The sequence below is a fragment of the Lactuca serriola genome, chromosome 9, assembly GCF_051521515.1.
Source record: "Lactuca serriola cultivar US96UC23 chromosome 9, Lser_US96UC23_V15, whole genome shotgun sequence".
NCBI classification, from domain to species: domain Eukaryota; kingdom Viridiplantae; phylum Streptophyta; class Magnoliopsida; order Asterales; family Asteraceae; genus Lactuca; species Lactuca serriola.
The window spans coordinates 54472907-54493086 of record NC_136416.1 but is presented as its reverse complement, the minus strand read 5'-3'; the positions used below and the strand labels follow the sequence as shown (position 1 = coordinate 54493086).

General features: G+C 37.8%; 1 protein-coding gene across 4 annotated transcripts; it reads left to right on the top strand.

The window, feature by feature from the left end:
- The first annotated feature begins 9483 nt into the window (after positions 1-9483).
- On the top strand, positions 9484-14670 carry LOC145072645 (vacuolar protein sorting-associated protein 35B-like). 4 transcript variants are annotated; one of them, XM_079019107.1, is made up of 22 exons: positions 9484-9668; positions 9798-9894; positions 10319-10442; positions 10521-10706; positions 10781-10868; positions 11102-11158; positions 11268-11357; positions 11450-11572; positions 11672-11746; positions 11822-11881; positions 11997-12113; positions 12218-12457; positions 12535-12600; positions 12686-12775; positions 12852-12941; positions 13032-13121; positions 13215-13283; positions 13381-13461; positions 13557-13664; positions 13794-13897; positions 13979-14092; positions 14181-14670. In XM_079019107.1, the coding sequence occupies exons 1-22, from the start codon at positions 9573-9575 to the stop codon at positions 14389-14391; spliced, it is 2376 nt and encodes a 791-aa protein (XP_078875233.1). In that variant the 5' UTR covers positions 9484-9572; the 3' UTR covers positions 14392-14670. The 4 variants fall into 4 exon arrangements, with proteins under 4 accessions (XP_078875233.1, XP_078875234.1, XP_078875235.1 ...); XM_079019108.1 differs by lacking the exons at positions 9484-9668; positions 9798-9894; positions 10319-10442; positions 10521-10706 and having other exon boundaries at positions 11009-11158; XM_079019109.1 differs by lacking the exons at positions 9484-9668; positions 9798-9894; positions 10319-10442; positions 10521-10706 and having other exon boundaries at positions 10781-10876; positions 11009-11158.
- The last annotated feature ends 5510 nt before the right edge of the window (positions 14671-20180 follow it).

Sequence of the window (20180 nt, the reverse complement as noted above, 5' to 3'; positions counted from 1 at the left end):
CCTTCACTAACTGAATTACCTTGTTCCTCAGGGTTTTTACCTTCCGATCTAAGATCGCAACTGGTATCTCGACATAATTCAAGCTGCTATCAACCTGAATATCCTCCATGGGTACTAACGTCGACTCGTACACCAAACACTTCCTCAACTGAGAAACATGGAAAGTGTTGTGGATTTGGCTAATCTCTGACGGAAGATCCAATCGATAAGCAACCCGACCCACGCGGGCCAAAACCCTAAAAGGACCTATGAACCTGGGGCCCAGCTTGCCCCTCTTTCGAAACCTGATAACACCCTTCTAGGGTGATACCTTCAGGAGAACCATATCGCCCACCTGAAACTCCAAGTCTGAACGCCTCCTATCGGTGCAACTCTTCTGCCTACTCTGCGCAGTCTGCAGTCTGCCACGAACCCGCTGGATCAACTCTGTCGTCTTGAGCACCACTTCGGTGCTCCCAATGACTCGCTGACCGACCTCGCCCCAACAAATCGGGGTCCTGCACTTCCTCCCATAGAGCATCTCGAAAAGGAGGTCGATCAATACTCGCGTGGTAACTGTTGTTATACGAAAATTCCGCTAACGGAAGATACGTATCCCAACCGCCACCGAAGTCTAGAACACATGCCCGCAACATGTCCTCGAGAGTCTGAATTGTTCTCTCGCTCTGACCGTACGTCTGAGGATGGAAAGCGGTGCTAAAATGGAGACGAGTACCCATCTCGTCATGAAACTGCTTCCAGAATCTGGAAGTAAAACGGACGTCTCGGTCTGACACCACTGAAACAGGCACTCCATGTCGTGCCACCACCTCTCTCACATAAATATCAGCTAGCTTTTTTACCGATATACTCTCCTGGATTGGTATGAAATGAGCACTCTTCGTCAACCGATCAATAATAACCCATATAGAATACACTCCACGCGCGGTCCTGGGAAGCTTCGTGATGAAATCCATGGTGATGTCTTCCCACTTCCACAATGGAATATCTAACGGTTGCATCTTGTCGTGAGGTCTTTGGTGCTCTGCCTTGACCTTCCTGTAGGTCAGGCACCTCTCCACATACCAGGTGACATCCCGCTTCATGCAGGGCCACCAATAATAGGGTCGAAGATCTCTATACATCTTCGCCGCCTCTGGATGAATGGAAAATCGAGACTTATGAGCCTCATCCATCAACACTTGTCGTACTCCACCCCAGTATGTTACCCAAACTCTCCCATGAAGGGTCAACAATCCTCTACTATCATAGTCAAAAGAAGCTACCCGACCCACGATCCTCTCACACTTCTGCCTCTCCTCCTTGAGGCCCTCTACCTGCGCCTCCTTGATTTGCTCCAATAATGGAGTAATCACCTTCATCCTCAAACAAATGTCTCTGATCGGGGCCGCTACTGCCTTGCGGCTCAGGGCGTCGGCCACTACGTTGGCCTTCCCCGGGTGATAAAGGATAACACAGTCATAATCCTTCAACACATCTAACCATCGCCTCTATCTCATGTTCAGATTCGGCTGATCCATGAGACACCTCAAGCTCTTGTGATCCGTGTAAATGGTACAACGGACCCCATAAAGGTAATGTCTCCAAATATTGAAGGCAAACACCACTGCCCCCAACTCTAAATCATGAGTAGGATAATTAGCCTCGTGAGGCTTCAACTGTCTCGAGGCGTAAGCTATCACACGACCTCGTTGCATCAGCACTGCTCCCATACCCGTGATCGAGGCATCACAGTAGACTACGAAATCCTCTACTCCCTCTGGCAGAGTAAGAATTGGTGGCTCGCACAATCTCTGTCTGAGGGTCTCAAACGCCATCTGCTGCTCAGGCCCCCAACGAAACGCTACCGACTTCTTGGTCAGTCGGGTGAGTGGTACTGCTATCTTGGAGAAATCCTGGATGAATCTCCTGTAATACCCCGCCAGACTTAGGAAACTCCGAATCTCGAATGGAGACTTCGGGACCTCCCACTACATCACAACCTCAATCTTGGCCGGATCTACCAAAATACCCTTCTGGTTGACGAGGTGACCAAGAAACTACACCTCGCGCAGCCAGAACTCGCACTTGGAGAACTTTGCGAAAAGTCTCTCCCTCTTCAAAACCTCTATCACCTCTCTCAGGTTCTCCTCATGCTGCTCCGAGTCTTGGAATACACCAAGATATCGTCTATGAATACTATCACAGACCGATCCAGCATCGGCCTGCATACGTGGTTCATGAGGTCCATGAACGCGGCTGGAGCGTTGGTGAGCCCAAACGGCATCACCACAAACTCATAATGACCATACCTGGTCCTAAAGGCAGTCTTCTGCACATCCTCGCCTCTGACCCGCATCTGATGATACTCGAAGCGTAAATCGATCTTGGAGAACCAAGACGCTTTCTGAAGCTGATCAAACAAATCATCTATCCTCGGAAGTGGGTAACGGTTCTTCACCGTTACCTTATTCAGCTCCCAATAATCTATATGTATACGGTGCGACCCGTCCTTTTTCTTCACGAACAAAATCGGTGCACCCTAGGACGAACTGCTCGGCCTGATAAATCCCTTGTCTAGCAGCTCTTGCAGCTGCGTAGACAACCCCTGCATCTCTGGGGGAGCCAATCGATACGGTGCCTTGGCTATCAGAGCCGCACCCGGGATTAGATCAATCCCGAACTCGACCTGCCTCTCAGGAGGTATTCCCGGAAAATCCTCTGGAAATACATCCGGGTAGTCTCGCACCCCCGGAACATTATCAACTGTCGTCTTGCCCTTCTCCCGGGCATCTAAAACATAGGCAATATAACCGGCGCAACCCTGCTGGAAGTAGCGCCTCGCTCTCGCTGCTGAACACAGAACTGGTCCGCGTTGTGGCTTCTCTCCCTGAATCACTAACTCTCCCCCATTAGGAGTGCGAACCCTCACCAACTGAAGCTCACAATCTATAACCGCCCCATTAAGGCTCAACCAATCCATGCCTACTATAACCTTATTCCTCGCAGAGGAATAGGGACCAAGTCCACCAGAAACTGCTCATCGAATATATGTAGGGAACACCCTCTGTGTACCCTTGCGACCCTAACGATCCTATCAGCTGCTATCTCAACCTCAAGTGGACAATCTAGCTCCCCTGGAGCTCTGCTAAACCTCTTGCTCAGTGCAAGAGAGACGAATGATCGGGTAGCCCTCGAATCAAACAATACTGTAGCTGAAATGCCGTTCACCGAGAACGACCCTATACAAAACATATAACCATAAGAAACAAGCAATAATTAATGCAGAGATAAGGGAAAAATACATACCCGCCACCACATCAGGAGTCGCTCGCGCCTCCTCTGCTGTCAGCTGAAAATCCCTACTCTTTGCTACCGGCGTCTCGACTCGGCCCTGACGGCCATCTGAAATCCTCAAAGTAGCAGGAGCAGGTGCTGACACCTTCCCTGCAGTAGCTAAACTCGGACACTGGGACTTTTTATGTCCCCTCTGATTGCACTGGAAGCAAATCAGATCTGACGCCGCAACGGTGGTAGTAGTGGTTGTACAATCTCTGCTCATATGCCCAGTCCGGCCGCACTTGTAGCAACCGGCACTCCCTGCCTTGCACGCCCCATCGTGCAATCTCCCACACTTGCCACACCGATCGTGGCTCTGCTGACTCTTATCTTTGTGATCTGAACCCTTGGGCTTTTTGCCCGAACTCCCTGAAACCTGGAGCCATCTCCGACTTCCTCTTCCTCTCCATCTCAAGGTCAATCTCTCTCTCGAGCCCTAGCAATCATGTCATCCAGCGTCTTACAGTTGGACCGGCTCACAAACTGGCGGATATCACTCCGCAACATCTCATGATACCGAGCCTTCTTCATTTCCTCATCAGCTGCGTACTGAGGAACGAGAAGTGCTCTTTCCCTGAACTTGGTGGTGATCTCCGCCACTGTCTTTGTCGTCTGGGTGAGGTCCTGAAACTCACATGCTAACTGCTGCACCTCAATAACCGGTGCGAACTCAGCTCTGAACCTGGTAGAAAAGTCTGCCCAGGTCATGGCATCCAAAGCTGTGTCATCCCCGATGGCATGACCAACCTCCTCCCACCAATCTCGTGCCCTATCCTTCAGAAGACAGGACGCCAATCTGACCTTGTCCTCCTCGGGACACCTACTCGTGCGGAATGCGTTGGCCACATCTGCCAACCATCTGGTACGTTATGGGGTCTCGCACCCCATGGTAATCTGGAGCTCCACATGCCCAGAACTCCTTGAAAGTAAGTGTGCGCGACCCCATCATGGCCGCTACATTAGCACGGAAAGTGCTCAATCCCTCGTCCATCAACTCTAAGATGCCCTCCTTGATCGAACCGAAGATCATAGGAGTCTGCTCAAGTATGGTGCGAGTAATCTCTGAAGAGAGAAACTCCCTAATCTGCTCATCCATCTGCCCGACCTCCAGGCATGATCCTGATCCCCCTTCGGCACCTGAACTGCCGACTGCTCGTCGAGGGCGTAGTACCACCATTCTGAAAACACATCATAATAAACTTCAGAAACATAGATATATCTCGAGGGATCACTACTACCACAAGTTTCCTGGTCTCATCTCAGCTTTCCTTGATTCGAGTATGGATCCTCTGCTTTCAGTAGTATGGGCCCATACTACCTTCCACATCTATCTGTACTTTCCTCAAGTATCACCTTGACTCCACCAAGTCACTACTACTGCTACTAATCTCTACTACCCCCATCCTAAGCTTGCCCTAGGGAAATCTCTGACTTTACCCAATCCAGTCCTCAGCTACCGAAGGTCTCCTTGTAATGCCAATTAGTCATCACCTGAATACCATCACATGTGGCGAGGCTCAGGTAATCCTTCGAGTAAAAGTCCGTCCCTACTATGGTCAGACTCATACCAGAGCTGCGCCATAGGGCCAAATCTAGCACTCTGAGATTATTCAACCCTGTTCACATGTGACGTGACGTATTCACCTAATGGCTAACTCCCATCACTCAGAGCCCCACAAAGCACAAAGCAAGCAGCATTCAGACACAGGAAAACTACTCAAGCAATTCTATCCTCATAACAAGGAATTGTACTAGCATACCCTGCTAAGCTCATAATATCAAGCATAACCTAAACAGGCTATCCTAAAGCTGTCTACTCAACTAGCATGCAATTCTCATAAGGCTGAAACACATATAGCAGGCACATAAGGCATCCTCCTAGATCCTTAGTCTTATTCTAGCATGTTGTTCTACTGAAACTGAAACTAATAACTCATAACATAAACTTGGATGGGTAATTTGGGAGTACTTACTTGAGCTCGGCTGATCGCATGCACCACACCCTTTCCCTTTTCTCAAAACTATTTTTTTTAGGTCTTTCTTTTCAAAATCTTTTTAAAAATACTTTTGAAAATCTTTTTACCATTTCCTTAGTTTGAGTCCAGTCACACCCGAGAGTGTGCCTGAATCCCTCAAACCAAGGCTCTGATACCAACTTGTAACGTCCAAAAATACGACCCAAACTTTTTTTGTTTTAATAATAATAAAAATCATATATTGATCGTCACATCATAAAACCATATGTCAAATATCACATCCCATAACAAAATGTCATGAACAATTGTGCTAAATCAAACTATGAATCAAAACAAACTCCCGGGAATAAGACTGAAGCTGTGGTGTGTGCAATGCCATCATCCCGAGCTCTTCCCTTTACTTTGCGGAAGTACCTGAAACCAAAACTGAAACTGTAAGCACAAAGCTTAGTGAGCTCCCCCAATCTACCACATACCATACAATAACATATAACACATACTGGGCCTTGCTCACTGCATCGGACCGAAGTCCGGAAACTGCGTCGGACCGAAGTTCGGAACTACCCAGGGCCTTGCCCTTTGCATCGTACCGAAGTCCGGAAACTGGATCGGACCAAAGTCCGGAACTAACTGGGACCTTGTCCCCTGCATCGGACCAAAGTCCGAAACTAACCAGGGTCTTGCCCTCTGCATCGGACCGAAGTCCGGAAGCTAACTGAGCATAACATAGCATAGCATAAACATATCGACTAGCATGAACCCATAACTGTATACTGCATCGGGCCGTAGCCCGGAACACATAACACATAGATACTGTCTGAGCCACGAAGGCACCAAACATACTAACTACTATACTAGACCGAAATCCAGAAACTACTGCTAGCTAAACGGGCTGACATTGTGGCCTTAGACCCGTTCCTACTGGAAGGAAAACTCACCTTGTAGCCTAGCTGCTGAAAGAATTGCTCCGGAATCTGTCTGCTGCGGCTCCGGTTTCACCCCGGCTACAATTTTCATAAGTACCATCAATCAAACACTGATATTAATACTGAGGGTAAAATGACTATCTTACCCCTGGTCAAAGTCAACCTATCGGTCAAAGTCAACATTCAGTTGACCTGACTCGTCGAGTTGGGTCACCAACTCGTCGAGTCCTTACTCTCACTTTCTTGCTTCCACTCACTACTACTCGTCGAGTTTTGGCATAAACTCGACGAGTGCCTCTTTGATACTAACACTCAGACAATCTGCATCCGACTCACCGAGTTGTATGAACAACTCGTCGAGTTCTCCTTTATCAGATGAACACTGTATCTGTGACTCGCCGAGTTGTATGATTAACTCGCCGAGTCTGTTCTTGAGGCATGAAGATTGCCTTGGACTCGTCGAGTCAGGGCATTGAAACCACTTTATTCCATTCCATTCATAGATCTGGGTTCTTGAGGCTTGAGTAACACGTAAAGTTTCCAACTTTACATGTAAATAACATCAAATGAAGGTTTTAAGGCTCAAAACATACTATAAGAGTATAGTTAGAGCTTTCATGCAAAATGGCTCCATAAAGGTACTAGATCTAAGCTTCTAGAACTCAACCCTAGTTAGATCCGAAGGCTATTCATCTCAAAGAGTCCCCTATGCTAATACCAAGCCAAGAAATGGCTCAAGAATAACTTTAATGGATTCCAAAGGGGGATTAATGCATAGAAACAGAAAAGGGGCGAGTTATACCTCACTATACTCTGAAATACCACAAAGATCTTGGATCTCCTTCTTCTCCTCTTGATCTACCTTCCTTCTTCTCACAAGATCTTCAAAGAATCACACCAAAACACACAAAAAGCTAAGAGAGTTCTAGGGTTTCGAGAAGGATGCTCTGAGGGGTGATGGGGCTGACTTGAGGTCCAAAAAGTTGTTTAAATAGGGTGTAAACCCTTGAAATTAGGGTTTCATCCAGACTGGCGGACTCGTCGAGTCCAAGATATGGACTCGCCGAGTAGCCAACTTAAACGTGCTCAAAATCCCGACTCCACTCGACGAGTCTGGCTACTGACTCGTCGAGTTCCTCTTGAAAACTTGAAAAATAAATATTTAAATATCATACCAGAAATTGGGGTGTTACAACCTGATCCTATCAACCTAAAATAGATTATCGGATCTTCTACCACCTCAATTACCATGGCCATAGAAAGAAGCCTTCAACGATAGGCAACCCAAAATGTCACCTAAATACTCATTTGCATAAAATACCTAACCATAGAAATATTCGAACTAAAATTTGGATTGATTCACTTATTACCACTTTTTGAGGGTAAGAGAATAAGGATCCACATAAATTATGCAAATAATTACATGTCGTTTGCCCCCATAATGAAACCACACAACATAACTGAAGATCAAATCAAGCCGAGGACATTTCCCTGCATTGCACGATTCAATGAAAGAGTGGTTATATTACCTACTGTGGGGGTCAATAATCGCTTAGATCGTGTTAGCTCAGATGTATCTAGACAAGTACTTTCCATAAACCGTAAGCTTCAAGTCTCTGGAAAGAGATTATTAGGATCAATAAAGAAAAGAGAGAGTGAGAGGCTATTCACAGCTGTTGGGTGATTCATTAAATTATGTACTCGTTTATCTCCGCACGACATATTATAGCATCAACTTCCCCAAGATTTTTGGGATCACGACATATTATAACATCAAATTCTCCAAGATTTTTGTGACGGATTATCCTAACAGAAAGGCGTCTAATTAATATTTGGAGCTATACTCGACAAAACTCCTACCCCAAATCCGAGTCTTAATAACAACTGTACCAAAAGCTTCAAAACATTCAATGAAGAATGGTATGTAAATACACTCGTGGGGTAAAAAGAAGTAACTACACCTCACATAGCAACCCAACTATATATTTCATCACTCGACGTAAATTCCAAAGTTTAACCAATTATTTTCTTCCAACGCTAAAAAAGAATTAGGCCCCGTCTGATAGTTGTTGATTGGAAAAAGGTCTGTATGGGTAATAAATTCTTCCTAAGTAAGAAACCATGTTGTTTGATTGTACATCTAGCTGAATGTGCTGACTAATAAAAATAACCATTTTATCCTTTTACTCTATATAGATCTAATTTCAGTTGAAAATGTGATTTCTAGCAACAATAACAAGCAATTTCAGCAAATTGAACAATATTTTTCATGTTTCAGCAAGTATATGCATTTTTAACAAAGAAATTTGATTTTCAACACGTATTAACATCTAATTTCAGCAAATAAAGTCGATTTTCAGCAAGTGTACATATGATTTCATAACACATATCAACAAAAGAAAGCAAGAAAGCAATTATGATTTATGATTTTTTAACTCATTACCAAAGTTTTAAATTTTGATTTATGACTTCTTAACTCATTAACAACAATGGTAATTTGATATTTAACATAAGATTAAACAAACACCAACATATCAGAGCATAATATGATTTTTAGCAAAAGATCAAACTAACAACAAACAATCATGTAGCAACACTCAAATTAGATTTTATAACAAGTAAATTGAAAAGAAGATAATCAAATTTTGAAAAAAAAAATGATTTATAAAAAAACAATTGTAGTACTTCAGATGGTTGATTTCGAATCAGACGGGGAAAAAGAGAAGGAGAAGGAGAAGAGAAGTTTTACTTGGAAGTTGATTGGGGGGGGGATCTAGACACCACTAATTTTGGTAATCGGCGGAAGGAAGAGGAGGGCGTCGATCGGTGGGGGACAGAAAACTGGGATAGGGGCGCTGAAACAGGAACGGTAAGGCAAGGGCACTTTTGGAAACGCCCTCTTCCTTTCTCAGTTAGCGGATCGTCCTCATCTTTTCCACTCAGACCTAGCTTACCGAGTCGGACATCCAAAATCCGTAACAAACAACATTAACTTACTGAGTCAACAAAAAAACGTATGACCTGACTCGGTCAGTATATCAAAGAGGGCCTTAATCAATTTGTTAGATAAACTAACAAAACCACTATTTGTGATATTTTTGTGTTTATTCCTGTATTTTAATATTTTATATAACAATCATTTTACATGAACATAGCATATTAGCACCCAATAAACACAAACAACACCTCCCTAATAACAAATATGACGTCATCTCAATCTCAACGGTAGGTAGTAAAGAAAAAGGGGAGAAACCCAAATATATAATTACTGCGAATGAATGATTTATGGTGATGAACTGTCATATACCCCTGTCTTGGGAGAGAATTAGTGTCTTACAGAGGAGAAGAAAACATGATGCTATCAGACGCTATGGAAGACGAAGACAAATGGCTAGCAGAAGGGGTCGCTGGAATTCAACACAACGCTTACTACATGCATCGCGCCTTGGTAATATATATGATTAATTTCAACTTTCTTTACTTCCTATTTGATTTGATTTTGGATTTCGATAGCAATCAATTCGGCAGTTGCGATTTCTCTCTAATATGTGTTGTTTCTTGATAAAATTCACATCAGGATTCTAACAATCTCAGAGAAGCCCTAAAATACTCGGCACAGTTGTTGTCCGAGCTTCGGACTTCGCGATTATCTCCTCATAAATACTACGAGCTCTGTAATCTTCTATTCATCTTTCATTGAGTCTTATTTAATTTTGTAGCAAAACAACCTTTTTATGATGAGTTATGCTCCTGTTCCAAGAATTGGAGGTATAGTTTGACTTTTGGGATCGTTAGACTAACTCTAAACTTGATGATTGATATGAATTGCATCGATCATGGAGAAGTATCACATTGCCATATCAAACTCTATAACATAATTGTGGTGTTAGTTTTGTAAGAAAATCCATATCCATATCAAATATAAAAGAAACAAGTTACACCTAATTGTACACACTATCTATTAGAACTATATCTCCCTGTTGAGAAGGAGTCTGTATCAAATTGGAGTCCAATAACCATTTCCAAATCTTTTAATCACTATGTTTGCTTGTTTAAAGAACTTCAGTATCTTGTTTGGTTAACACTTAACATATTCAGATATGAGAGCATTCGATGAGTTGAGAAAGTTGGAAGTGTTCTTTAAGGAAGAAGAGAGACATGGCTGTTCAGTAGTGGACCTGTATGAACTTGTCCAACATGCTGGAAACATTTTACCTAGACTGTAAGTGACAATACAACTATAAGTTATATAAATCCTACATTCTTATTGCTTACACTAATTCATCTCTCTGATTTACAGGTATCTCCTATGTACAGTAGGATCAGTCTACATAAAATCAAAAGAAGCTCCTGCTAAAGATGTTCTTAAAGACCTTGTTGAAATGTGTCGTGGGGTCCAGCATCCTATACGTGGACTCTTCCTTAGAAGTTACCTTGCACAAATCAGTAGAGATAAGCTCCCAGACATTGGCTCTGAATATGAAGGGTAATAATAATACTGATACTAGTTGAAGTAATTTGTTTTATTCAACAATTTTGATATTGTTTCTTGTTTTGTAGAGATGGTGATACTGTGATGGATGCTGTTGAATTTGTGCTACAAAACTTTTCAGAAATGAACAAGCTTTGGGTTCGGATGGAAGTTCAGGTTTGTGGGTCTGTATCTTTATTGTTTTACTTTTATGTTGTGAATTGTGACATGTGACATGCATTATGCATGTCATACTTGCATGACACAAATATTGTAATGAATCATGACTCATGAGAGCATGATTTTTCACAATGCAGGATTAATAGTGCTTGTACTACTACTACTACTACTACTACATTGATTTTGGTGATCCTGAGTTGAGGCCTTCATTTGGGATTTCTGGTCTGCAGGGACCCACAAGGGTGAGAGACAAAATGGAAAAGGAGAGGAATGAGCTGCGTGATCTTGTAATATCAACAAACACCATGGAACACATTCATTCATATGGTTAAAGAGTAAATAGTTTCATGTTGATTGATTGTTATTTAAACACATTTTTGAAAATTGAAATTTCAGGTTGGGAAAAATCTTCATGTCCTTAGTCAGATAGAAGGTATTGACCTTGATTTGTACAAAGAAACTGTTCTTCCTAGAGTCTTGGAGCAGGTTTATTCCAATATTTCCATTTTTTTTATAACTTTATAAGTATATAGATTATAGAATTAGGGTACACTTATCTATTTTTTTTTGTATGATAGGTTGTGAACTGTAAGGATGAGCTGGCACAATATTATCTTATGGACTGCTTGATTCAGGTCTTTCCAGATGAGTATCACTTACAGACTCTTGAAACCCTTTTAGGAGCTTGCCCTCAACTTCAGGTGTGTAATGTTGGTTAAGAATTCTTCAATTATAAAAAAAATCTTTTGAATTTTTTTAAAGTTTTAACTATGTAATAAAATAATGTGTTGAAATTTCAGCCTACAGTTGACATCAAGACAGTGTTATCCCAACTTATGGAAAGATTATCAAGTTATGCTGCTTCTAGTCCAGAAGTGAGTTAACTTTTCATAGGAAATTTTTTCATTTTGTCATGTTTTTGCATTTTGTGAAAGTGATTACTTTTTCAGGTGTTACCAGAGTTTCTCCAAGTAGAAGCTTTTTCAAAATTAAGCAGTGCTATTGGAAAGGTACTTGTGAATCTTGCCACTTATGACACATTTTAGATAAATGGGTGTCAAAAAATTGTAACTTTTGTTTATTTATCTATATATAAATATGCTGAAGTATAAACATATTTCACAGGTTATTGAAACTCAGGGTGATATGCCAATTGTTGGAGCCATTACTTTATATGTTTCTCTTCTCACATTCACTCTTCGTGTTCATCCTGATCGACTTGATTATGTGGATCAAGTACTGGTATGTTATGTTAATTCTTGTTCAATATATATTATTTTATTTACATTTCTTCTGTGGATTTTTGAAAGTAGAATTAATCAATTATGTTGGTGTTTGTTGAATAGGGATCATGTGTGAAGAAACTTTCCAACAAACCAAAGCTTGAAGATAGTAGAGCTACAAAACAAGTTGTTGCACTTTTGAGTGCACCATTGGAAAAATACAGTGATATTGTTACTTCTTTAACATTATCTAATTATCCTCGAGTTATGGATCACCTTGATAATGAAACTAATAAAATCATGGCTATGGTTATTATCCAAAGTATAATGACAAACCATGCTTACGTGTCTTCTGCTGACAAGGTTAATATTTTACTTATTTCCCAATATTGTTTTTCCTTCATAATTTGTGAATGTTTGTTGTATTTGTTTTGTTGCAGGTTGATGTTCTTTTTGAATTAATCAAAGGCCTTATTAAAGATTTGGAGGGTGATCCAGAAGATGAGGTGGATATTATAAACTGTTTTTGACTTATTTGAGTTTTTTTTTCATTACTTTGTATAATTCTTTTGTTTTTATTGTTATTTTTAGCTTGATGAAGAGGATTTTAATGAGGAACAAAATTCTGTTTCTCGAGTTATACATGTGTTGTATAATGATGATCCAGAGGAGATGTTGAAGGTACCAATGTTTTGTTTTGACTTTTGGTCAAGTCTTTTTTTGTTGACTAATTTACTATTATACCCTTGTGCTTTAGATTATTTTAACTGTGAGAAAGCATATCATGGCTGGAGGTCCAAAGCGTCTTCCTTTCACAATTCCTCCTCTTGTTTTTTCAGCTTTAAGGGTATGCAGAGTTTTTATTTTTCTTGTAAATAATCTAAATATTTTTAATTAATCGTATTAATTATTTTTATTTTTATTTTTTAATTTGCAGTTGGTTCATCGATTACACAATCAAGATGGAGATGTAGCTGGAGAAGAGGATCCAGCAACACCTAAGAAAATTTTCCAGCTCCTAAATCAGGTGATTTTCAGAAAATTTTATATGGAAAGAATAGATAGGACATTTACGAATTTACCCTTGGGGTTCATAGCATTAAGCCTTGTACATTTTCAGACAATTGAAGCACTTTCATATGTTCCAGCACCTGAACTGGCATTGAGATTGTACTTACAGTGTGCAGAGGTAAACTTCTTACCTGTTGAGATCATTTGACAAATCTACCCTCAACCTTGACATCACTTACATAAAATATTTTATTTAATTTTTTTTTTCTATTCAGGCTGCTAATGACTGTGATTTGGAACCAGTTGCATATGAGTTTTTCACCCAAGCATTTGTTTTATATGAGGAAGAAATTGCAGTACTTGCTCAATCTCTTATAAACAAAGTGATTTTAATAGAGTTTTTTTTATTATTTACAAACACATGACTCATTATTTATTTGCATGTTGACAGGATTCCAAAGCTCAAGTAACTGCAATTCATCTCATAATTGGAACCCTTCAAAGGACACATGTCTTTGGTGTGGAAAACAGGGACACCTTGACACATAAAGCCACAGGGGTAACAACAAATAACAAACACAATTCAAACAACAATCATATTTATCCCATTTTCACTAACTAAATATATATATATATATATATATATATATATATATATATATATATATATATATTTTTACATGTATAGTATTCCGCTAAACTTTTGAAAAAGCCGGATCAGTGCAGAGCTGTCTATGCATGTTCGCATCTGTTTTGGGTGGATGACCAGGATGGAATCAAGGATGGAGAAAGGTATTCCATTCCATTCCGTTCCGTTCTTCTTTTTTCGGAATTGACACAATCTTGATTATTCCCTTCCAATTCCAATTCCAGGGTTCTTCTTTGCCTTAAACGTGCGTTAAGGATTGCAAATGCTGCACAACAAATGGCAAGTGTTGCACGTGGTAGCAGTGGGCCCGTGACTCTCTTTGTTGAAATACTCAACAAGTAATTAATCTCACTTTTAATAGCAACCTGCTTTCATTTCTTTATATTATAAAATTTTTACCTAATATTTTATATAAATGTTATACAGGTATTTGTATTATTTTGAGAAAGGGAATCCACAGATAACAAGTGCTGCGATCCAAGGGCTAATAGAGCTTATCAAAACCGAAATGCAAAGTGACACAGCAACACCTGATCAAAACTCTGATGCTTTCTTTACTTGTACCTTAAGGTACATACAGTTCCAGAAACAGAAAGGTGGGGCCATGGGTGAGAAGTTTGAGACTATTAAGCTCTGATCATCTTTTCTAACCCTAATTTGTTTTCTTTTTTTATATTTGTATAATTTGACAGAAATATATATATATATATATATATATATATATATATATATATATATATATATATATATATATATATATATATATTTTGTACATTATAATTTGACAGAATTTGTGTGATATGAGTTTCACTTGTACTATGTGATGTTGTACTTGTACACTGGATAACAAATTCCATGAAACAAAATATATGGAATCATTGAATACGACGAAAGTGAAGGACCCTTTCAAATTCAATTATGGAGAGTCTAGTTTGTTGGGTCAACATAAAAGTAGCTTTTCTTTAAACTCCTATTTCACTCCATGTATATGTGGGTCCCTTTGAAATGTTTATATTTGATATGTGAAAGACAAAAATAGTAGGTTATTTGGAATTTATTTTTATGGAAAAGGTAGTTTGGTTATGGTTATATATTTATAGAAGTTTTAAATGTTGTTTCCTAATTGTGATTAGATTGGTGAAGATGATAATCAGTTTGAAGTTTGAACGATAAAGGGTGAGGAAATAAACAAATGGATAAATAAATAAATATACAAGATTATCTTCAAAGTGTAACAAAAAAAGGTTGCCTACTTATAAAAAAGAAAAAAAAACGTCAAAGGTTGTTTGTTACTATTACTAAACTATCCATTCATTTGTATTTGTTGTTACACAGCATCTACCAACCCCATGAGGAGCGTGAATGTCATTTCACCACATTCCCCTTTCCCCTTGTTCACTTTATATTTTTATGATTTTAATTGTTTTCTGTAGAAGACATGAGTTGGATATTTCTTTAAAGGCGTGTGTCTTTTTTTTAGGATTAATATCATAAACAGGCAACATGACTATCTGCTTTTTTTTTAATAAAATATCATGGTTCTAAAAAGTATCATAATTTTTTTTTGGAACTGGCAAAACATTTATATAAAAACATAAAATCTCACCTAGCAAGTAGCTATACAACATCCAACTAGGAGCTTATATACAGACAAAATCAGAAAAAAAAAAATTAGCTAAAGAACTATTTGTTTTGTTCATAAAATGTCATTAATATAGAACCTAAGTTTTTGATTATGCTTGTGGTCTTGAATATGAACGGAAAATATGGAATCTATGATGAGCAATAGTACAACGTTTTGTATAAGTATGAGGAAAATAAATATGTGGTGCAATGAATGTAGATTACCTTAATTGAGTGTTCAATAAAAGATGACAATTAAGGTGGGATGTGTAAATGATAAGTTCAACTTATAGACGAGATGATAATCCATTGATTGCTATGTTATGTGTTTAGGTTTGACGTTCAATTTTTATATTATATATGTAGATGTGAAAGCCGGTAGGCCATACAAGCTTCAAAAGGTTGTGTTATATGGAGGAAATGCTCCATAGTTTAATTATTCTAATACTAGTTTATGTGTATAGATTTGTTAGTAAGTTGCTATTGGTCATGTTCGGCAAAAGTAGCGGGTAACTTGTAGTTAGTAGCATTTTGTTAAACGTTACATGAAGTAGCATTTGGATTTGTAGTGATTTTTTTTAAACTAAACGCTAAAAACTTGTAATGCCAAACAAGACTTTCTGTTCAAAGTGAAGTATTTTGTCAAACGTTAGAAGCTCTCAAACGTTCGGTGCCGAACAGACCCATTATATATGTAAAATTCTAAGTGTGTGTGTGTATATATATATATATATATATATATATATATATATATATATATATATATATATATATATATATATATATATATAGGGTTAGGTTATTTTGTTTTCACTATCTATTGTGTGCCTGTATGATTGATTCTGGACCAATCATTTTAGTTATTTTAAGAAAGTAATTAATGCATATTACATGTTGAAGATATAATGAGTATTAATTACATCTTCAGCATTTAATATGCATTAATTAGTTTCTTAAAATAACTAAAATGATTGGTCCAGAATCAATAATACATGCACACAATAGATAGTGAAAACATTTGAACCTAACTCTCTCTCTCTCTCTCTCTCTCTGTATATATATATATATATATATATATATATATATATATATATATATATATATATATATATGAAAACATTATCATCATGGTAATTTAAAATACAATTTAAAATCATTTAATTTTTTAATTAAACAAGTTCAAAGTTTTAATTACGGAAAAACAGTCTTATAGTTCAAAACAAATTTAGAAGTTCAAAACTAACGAGAATGTAACAATACAATATCATAACATAGTTCAAGATAATCGCACAAATCGTGGCATTCAAAATATTCATGTGATCTTTTATTCTTATATCTAAGATCTTCGATCTAAGCACAAGTCAAAACAAATTAGGCAATGAAATGCCTAATGAAAATACCTGATGTTGATTCATTTAGAATAAAAGATATCAATGTTACTTAGATCAAACCTCCAAAATCAAAGGAAAATCATCTCAAATCATATTAAGGTTTTAACAAGGTTGTAAAAAACGTTACACAATATCTGGTCGGTCGATTGGGGTTAATGAATCAATCAGTTTAGATAGGGATTAATCAGAAACCCTAAATTATTAAAGAATTTAATTAAAAATAAATAAATATCACTAGAAAAGTTTGATTCATCTTATATTCATATATACATCAAAGATTATATGGATAAGTAAAAGTTAAAACAAATAGAAAAGTATGATTAATGATCAAACACACAGAAACCGGGGTCAACATGAAAGTCGGTATCAACTGATGAGAGATAGAGAAATGTAGGTGTCGACATGATGAGAGAAAAAGAGATGTGAAAAGCTGAAATTAACATTTACTTACCATTTGTGTATTTTCATTCTTTAATTTTGATTTTTTAAAGATTTTTTTGACTTATTTTGATAATTTTGACCATTTGGCGTTTTGGCTAATTTTGATCGCCTAGACCAATTAATCGGCCACATAGGCCCACAAATGACTGCCTATCCCGATTTTGACATATCCTGCTTAATAAGACCAATTAACATTATTTATAGGCAGATGATGACCGCTAAGCAATTAATGGGCCACTTAAACTGGTTTTTCCAACACTAAGTTTTAATGATCCGACTAAAAAATAAAAGAGTTTTTATAACCCATAGCTCCAAATATAATCAAATGTTAAACATTAGTTATCAATGATTGACAAATCATATCGAAACTCTGAAAAGAGTAAATAAGACATAAAGTACGAAATAATGTGCAATGCATGCATCTATTCCCAACCCTTGTCAATCTCATAAAGTCCAAACCCGCCAAAATAGATTGTTAAACAATCGAGCTCATGTGTATACAATCATATTTTACTTATTTTACAAACTAGGAACCAATGAACAATCACACTAGGCCACGCAATGGGTAGCTAACCATATTTGTGCAACGCGAGCATTATGTAGAAAACTATTCACACAAAGCTACGTAGACACCTAATTGTCAAATCTCACAAAGATATAATGAGAGAAACCCACAAACTCCTATCCTAAATGTATGTGCATAACAATGATCCAAAAACCTTTTCGAAATCTATGTAATAGATTTTCTCAAAACAATATATATCATAAAAGAGTTTTATAAATGCATACAAGAGTCAATCATGAAAGTAAGTATTAGGGGCTTGTGTTCCCGATAAACTCACCTCAAAAGGTTAGTAATGCAACAACTTCTTCTAAGCTTGATGTTCTTCAATCACAACCTATTGATTTTAAACATGGGTTACTAAAATACCAAAATACCCTCACAATGTCACACCATATTCTAGGTCAAATAACCCATTTTCTAACTTATATTCATCATATAAGGACTAATGAAGGTGATGAGAAGCGAATATGACCTCAAACATAAAAGTTACAAAGAGGTGACATGAAGGGGATAGATAAACACATGACCTGCGTGCTCCCTACACACAACTCAAATGTGCAACTTCTCCTTTAATCTATTTCACTTTGCATAGTTGTTGTAGGTTTTTTGTATATCCACTTGAACCAACTATTACAAACTAATAAAATGTCTAGCATTTATTAAGGACTTCATCATTCCTCTAACTTAACTCACTAAGTCCATTAAAACAATATTAAAGGCCATATGGTGCCTAAACTCCATCTAAAGGGGGTTATGGACTCTTTTTGCTCAAATGTCCATGATGACTAAAGTAGTAATACTAATTCCGTCTAATGTTATACAAACTAGTTATAATACATAATTCATGCTTGTAATCCATTCCAAGTGGGTGTAAGTCCCTCATCACAACTATGTAATTATCTATTTCCATTCAATGGTTCCTATAATACACAAATCTAACCATAATCTAATGAATCACCTTGGATTCATGGAGTTTTCCTTGTTAAATGATTATGATCATTTTCAAATGAATAAAAATAGACTCATTGAGTATAATCTTACTTATGAATATTGTTGAAACCATAATCCATAATTACAAACTTTGGAATGTTTGATTCCTTAAACCCTATATCTTAACATATGATGAGTTTGATCTCCTATTTTTTGGTAATTGCATCAACACCACCATAAACTCATAGGAATCAAGTAATTAATCATTTGTTATATCCAATTCTTAAAGCTCCATAAATAGGGTTCATGGTTTACATCTACCGGAACTTAAATCCATCAATATAAATGATGTTTCTGATGAAGATTAGTGCTCATAGCCATAACAAGCCCTATAATATTACTATATATAACAATGTCCTTTTGCGTTACATAGAAGAACAAAATAAAGCAGAACTAAAAAGATATTTATATGAGGGACTTGTTTTGTTAATTAATTAATTAGAAAATAATGGAATGTGGAATATTATAGGAGGGTTTTACTTCTATAAATTATTATTATTATATTTGATAATTATCTTTAGGGTTTCAAATCATCACCCTATATAAATGGGGCTCCAAATCCGGTTTTGATATAAGAGAAAAATACCTTTCAATCACCAAAATCTGAAACCTTCTCAAAACCCTTGAATCACATAAACCTAGTTCCCATGACATGGTCATGGGATTGCCACGACGTGGCAAGACATAGATTCAAGTTTCTTGGATCTGTTTTCTTTTGGAGTTCGAGGATTGTTGGATCTGTTAGCGTTTTGTGTGACATCCCCAATTTCACGGCCAGAAAAGACTGATTTGTTTATGCTTTGTTTTTAAAATCAGAGTAATCTTTTAAAGAAAACGGTTGCGGAATTTGTTCCCAAAACAAGATATGATAATAACTTATCAAAAGATTTCTCAAAGAGAATGTATTTTCATTTAATAATAAAACCTCGGGATGTCATGTTCCGATACAGACATATAAGCATAAACAAAACTTACATTTAATTACACTAATGATTTATATCTCCTTTAAATCTCTCTGTGAAATATGTCTTCGTATCGATACCTGTGATACAAAGAAAACTGAGTGGGTCAGGCTTGGGAGCCTGGTGAGCATATAGGGTTTTCATCCCACAATGTTATATCATATATTTATAAATATAGAACATTCATACTTGTACATTTTCACCATATAAAGGCAACTCTTATCCCACCCCCGCGATCCTCACAACAACACGATCTAAACTCTCGTATCTAAAATTTTCCTCTTTACCTGATCCCTACTCACGGATCTAAAACTAACCTTTTCACCCGATCCATACTCACGGATCTAAAACTAATGGATCTAAAACTACCTTTTCACCTGATCCATACTCACGGATCTAAAACTACCTGATCCATACTCATGGATCTAAAACTAACCTCCTGATCTGATCCATA